We start from the raw sequence: 6085 nt of genomic DNA, 5'->3' as shown, positions 1-6085 counted from the left end.
TAAAAAGAATTAAATTTTTTGGAAAAATTGGTTTATTTAAGAATTTTTTAATTTAGGGGTACTTGGAAAACAATTAGGGGGTTGCATACATGATTTCCAATCTCTGACTGAGAGTACTTCCAATGTGAAAAGAGTGGAATAAAGTTAACATTCGTTGAAATAAAAACAGTTTATATTGCAAAATGTTAATCGAGATATTTATTAAAAAGTTTCAAATTAATTTTTCTACGTCAAACACTGTAATCTTCTGATGTTTTTTTACTAATAGTAATTTTTCAAATAAAAATTTAACTTTCTTATTTACTCACTTTCATTCGCGTTACAGCAGCAGTATTTTCTTTTCTGTACATTCTGAAAAAAATATTGTGATGTTAGATAGTGACAAAGGAGTTCCAAACCATAGTTGTTGATTTTTATGAATAAGTAGAATTATAATCAGTATGCTAAGTATAACAATATTGCATTTTATTGTTTGACTCCAAAAATTGAAGATTTGACCAGCTGTTGAATTTCTTTCATTTTGATCGACTATAGCTACAAGGGCTAGGAATTTTGTATCTCTAAGTTGCAAGGATGGCTGGTAGTCACGTATACATTACGGCTGTCAGAAACTTTCCCCGTAACTTCGTTATTTAGCTGTTTATAACGTAAGGCATTAGAAACTTTCGACGTTGTTACTTTTCTCACTTTTGTCACAAAATGTCCTTTTTTGTATGACAACAGTGTAATTTGGCGAGACAGCTTTGGGACGGCCGCTTTCGACCGTACGTCAGTAACAAGAACTCGGTTATCCTTCAGAGAGACAACATTTACGTAAAAGCTCCACACGCAATTTAATGTAATTCTGAATGATATTCCTTATTGGTTTAATAGATTGAATTAAAATGTACCATCTACATTATTTACTTCATGAGAGTAGTCCAACAAGGTGCACGCACACGTGTAGAAATTTAGAAACTTTATTATTTACTTTGCACGCGCAACATGGGTCCTTCGAGAATCGATATTTGTGAACAAGTACGATTAATGATTAGCGGACTGATGCGACATTTTATGAACATTGTGACTTTATGACTCAATAATTGTGACTTTTGTGACCCAAAATTTGAGACATTTGTAGCTTGTGACCTGTGTGATTGAACAATTGTGCCTTTCGTTACTCTAAATTGTGACTTTTGTAACCCTTGTGCCTCTTGTAAATTTTGTGACTCTTGTGACCTGTGATCTGGATATTACTTTCTTCTAACGGTGAGTCTCGAATTTCCTTTACTTATTCTCTGAAAATAAATTCCTTTGTTTTCAATTGTGTTAACCGTCGCGACTTGAAATTGCAGATTTAGCGGCGTGGAAGAAAAAACGAACGCCTATCAAAGTTAAGTTATTGCAAATAAGAAATTTCTTTGCAGCGTACGACCAAAATTTAGGTATAGGTACGTGGATCATACAGTCAGAGAAATTTGATTAGTTATATGACAGTTACGATTAACTGCAGACTGAAATCGAAATGTTAGTCGATGAAAGTAGAGCGGATGATGAGTTAGAAGGGCGTGAAGAATTTAAAATAACGCATTATAACACAGTGTCAAAAATCAGAGAATTTGTAGCAAAGTGCTCTGGTACACGAACAAACAAAACTCTCGAACATTTAAAAATTTCATTATTTAAGTTCGTCATTGACAGGAGATTCAACCAGAGTGATTCAATCGTCAGGTGTTTCAGAGGCAAACTACGAACTTGCTCGGGAAAGTTTAACGATTCATTATGAAGACTCCCGAGCACTAGTCCATTTTCATGTAAAATCGTTGTTTGAATTGCCAACTTTAACAAAGGTTACATGCCCTGCTCTGAGACAGCTAGCTAATGACGCGAACAATCATCTGCTGGCATTAAATGCGCTAAGTGAAAATACAGAGTCTAGGGATACGATAATAGCATATTTATTTACAACAAAAACAAATGAACTCTAAAAATAGTGCGGATAAAAATTACGAACGTCTCACTTCTCATGCAACAACAAAGAAAAAGTGTTTAATGTGTGACAATTTTCACGCGTTAGTATACTATGAAAAATTTCTAACACTTCCTGTGAACGCTCATGTCGAACAAATTGCTAGATTACACGTGTGTTTTAATTTTATCAATCCAGGACATAGAAACAAGGAATTTAATTCGGGACCGTGCGCGAAGTGTCCGGGTAGGCACAAAACGATTCTCCATATCCAGAGAAATGATTCTGAACGTGTTGAAGAAGTACCTAAAATAAATACAGAATCCAATGAACAATCTAACAGAACAACTCTCGTTGCTCATGCTACAAGTGAGAGCGCTAAACATGTAACACGCGCTCTTCTAGATTCCTGTAGTCAGGTAAATTTAATGAATCAGGCCTTTTATAATCGGTTAAGGCTTTCGGTCGCGAAATCTGAAGTGATAGTATCGGGAGTGTTCAAATCAGCTCAAAAACCTTAGCATCAGGCTGAAATTTTTCTAAACTCGTGATGCACCGGGTATTCGAATTAAATTACATGTCTCATTACACCGAAGATTTCAGACAAGATGCCGAACGTCTCCCTCGGACACAGCGATTTTAAAATACCGGATGGAATAATTCTAGCTGATCCAAAATTTACAAATACTCGCTCGGTTGATTTTCTAATTTGCTGAGGATTATTTTGGAACCTTTTATGCGTTGTAAAGATCCAGTTGCGGACTGATCAGACAATCCTTCAAAAAACTAGACTGGGATGGACAGTAGCTCGTGAGATGAAATTGCCTTCCTCGTCATAAAAATCGAGAGGGCAGTGCAACTTCATTACTAATCAACAACTTTATAATGAGGTCCATTGTTTCTGGGAAATAGAAGATTATATAATTGAGGTAAGGTACCCTTAACTAGATCCAGCTAACAGTTGTGAACAAAATTTTATTGCAATAACAGAAGGATAGTCATTTGAAGGACAATTATGTAGAATTTATGGCTGACTACGCATAACAAGGACACATGAAACTGATACCTCAAGAAGAAGTAGAAACTGATAAATTAGTCAATTATTTGTCGCACTACGCCGTTACAAAGGAAAGCAGAACGACAACAAAACTACGAGTGGTATTCGACGGTTCAGTAATAACCTCATCAGGACTGTCCCTTAACGAGGTACAAAGAATCGGTTACGTGGTTCAAAACAATCTTTTCTGGATTACTCTACGTTTTCGCCAACCTCCAATAGTTTTATCAGCAGACAGAACGCAAATGTATCTCCAGATAGGAATTTGTGAGGACCAGCAATATTGACAGAGAATCCTGTAGAGAACCGTCTCCTCTCCACCCGTACAACATTTAAAAGTAATGACTGTCACATACGGCACCGCGTCAGCCCCATTTCCCTCAACTGGTGCATTGCGACAGGTCACAAGAGAAAGCAATATGCAGGAAGTAAAAGAAGTGAAACGTGAACTCATGAAACTGCTATCGTCAGCTGGACTCGAGCTGAAAAACTGGGCCTCAGATAACTCGCAAGTATTTGCAAGGGACAACAAATCAAGTACCGAAAAATTAATTCAACTGGATAAGGGCGTGAAAACGTTAAGGCTTATTTGAGACCCGCGCGAGGATAAATTAAAATACTCATTCGGGGAATATTCTTCTAAAAGGACAACTAAGAGGACAATTGCATCGAAAATCGCGAAAATATTCGATCCGCTTGATTTCGTTACAACGTGGATGGGACGAGACTTTATAACAGGTCATACATACCATGTAGCTGGACTTAAGTGCAAAACTCAAATCGCTCAATGAAATTTCTATTCCTCGATTTGTGTGTTGTGATAAATTCGTCACGGTTCAACTCGACAGGTTTTGCGATGCCTCAGAGGTGGCACATGGTGCATGTATGTATCTACGGACATCCATGTTATCAGGAGATGTAGTCGTTGGTCTTTTGTGCGCGAAATCGCGAGTGGCCCCTTTAAAAACTATTTCGATACCCCTTGTTGAGCTTCAAGCTGCCGTTTTTGTCACTCAACTGTCAGAATAATGTGCGACAGCATTGTCATTGAACTTCAATGAGAAATATTTTTGGACAGACTCGATGGAAGACGTATTCTGGATCAAAACGGCCTCCTCAGGGTGGGCGGTCAACTAGTGAACGCACCGATCCCATTTGACCAGAAGCACTCGATAATTCTTGCGTCAAACAATCCACTCAGTCATCTTGTGATATCTGAAGAACATAAAAAATTAATGCGTGTAGGGTGCCAGGTCGTCATTGCATCTTCGAGAACTCAATATTGGCCTCTGTCATGCAAAAACACAGTGAAGGGGGTTATTAGAAAATGCATCAAAATTTTCGGGCTCAACCTGTAATGACAGAATACGTGATGGGTAACCTGCCTTCTGCGCAAGTCACCCCTAACCACTCTTTCTATGCCTGCGGAGTAGATTATGCTGGACCATATAAGTTAGGCGAGCGAGTGCGGAGCCGCGTGACTTACAAGGCATACATTTGTATTTTTGTATGTTTTGTGACCAAAGCACTTCACATTGAACTTGCTCATGATTTAAGCACTGATGCGTTTCTCAACTGCTTACGTTGTTTTATATCCCGCCGTGTCAAGTGCCAACATATCCATTCAGACAACGGAACTAATTTTGTAGGGGCTCACAACAATTTAAATGAATTATCTGCATTTTTGGTAACAATAGATTCCAAGAAATTGTCAATCATTTTTCATCTCACGAACATATCCAGTGGCACATGATTCCACTCCGTGCATCACATTTTAGAGGGCTATGGGAGGGGGTGGTAAACTCAGTTTGAAAACCTCTATCACGTGTTATCGGGGAAACCAGGTTAACAGATGCTGCAGCACCTTTGAAAACGCTGGCGACTTGAATACTTGAATCAATTGCAGCAACGAACCCAGTGGTCTCATGCAAAATCGAGTCCCTTGACTCCAAGTACTATGATGGTTGTTAAGTAGGACAACCTACCTCCCATGAAGTGGCGCCTCGGCCAAGTTATGCTGCTGCACCCGGGGAAGGATAATATAATTCGAGTTATTTCTATTCTTGTGGCTGACTCTGTTATCAAGAGATCCATAACTGAAGTCTGTATCTTGCCAATGGATCAAGATACAATGGAACCTTCAAAATGAATTTTTCTGTCTAGAATTAACGACAGTATTGAATCGACTTAAAAATTACTTTAAGGATGAATATACACATACAAATATTTTTATTTTAAGGTTATCGATTTTACTGTGTACTTTAATGTTTATTCGCAACCATATTTCACTTTAATTGTACTTATGATCCATTTAAATGTAGTTGAAAGTTACCTTTTTACCAGTGAGTGAGATGTTCAGACTCCGAGAATTGAAGATTTGACCAGCTGTTGAATTTCTTTTATTTCGATCGACTATAGCTACAAGAGCAAGGAATCTTGTAGCTCTACGCTGCAAGGATTGCTTGTAGTCACGTACACCTTATGGCTGTCCTAAACTTTCTTCGTAACGGCCGCTTTCTACCGTAGGTCAGTAACCAGAACCCTGTTATCCCTTAGAGAGACAGCATTTGTATAAAAGCTCTACACTCAATTTTATGTAATTCTGAATAACATTCCTTATTGGTTTAATAAATTGAAACAAATTTTAACATCCGGATTCTTTACTGTACATGAGAATAGTTGAACAAAGTGTATGCAAACGTGTAGAAATTTAGAAACTTTTTTATTTCCTTCGCACGCGCAACATAAGTATTTAAACACCATCTTCTGGTTAAAAATATGCTTTTAAAGTGAAATATAAACCTTCTGATTTATTTTATTATTGATTTTTGACCAGGGAAATTAATTAATACCTTAAGATGTTAATTTTTTGTCTACTTTGTCATAATCAATATTATTAAAATATTGATTAATTTTTAAAATTGTGAAAAAAACGCTCTCTAGCGATTCTCTCTTCTGATTTATTGTTTACAAATTTGCGTGATACACCAGTTTTTATTATTTTAAATGATACTTTGTGAATTTTGGAAGAAGAAATTTCATCTTCTCACAAAATAAAAAGTTTTTCATGCTAATCTCTG

General features: G+C 37.2%; 1 protein-coding gene across 1 annotated transcript in view; it reads right to left on the bottom strand.

Annotated features, from left to right (window-relative positions):
- Nucleotides 1-350, bottom strand: part of LOC117181131 (chitinase-like protein 4) — a 60943-nt gene extending 60593 nt beyond the window's left edge. The window contains exon 1 of the mRNA XM_033373699.1: nucleotides 309-350. Coding sequence (XP_033229590.1) covers nucleotides 309-350 — 42 coding nt within the window. The remainder of the gene's footprint in view (nucleotides 1-308) is intronic.
- Nucleotides 351-6085: the final 5735 nt, after the last annotated feature.

Source organism: Belonocnema kinseyi, chromosome 10 (assembly GCF_010883055.1).
Source record: "Belonocnema kinseyi isolate 2016_QV_RU_SX_M_011 chromosome 10, B_treatae_v1, whole genome shotgun sequence".
Lineage (NCBI taxonomy): Eukaryota > Metazoa > Arthropoda > Insecta > Hymenoptera > Cynipidae > Belonocnema > Belonocnema kinseyi.
This window is presented reverse-complemented; position numbering and strand designations above follow the sequence as displayed.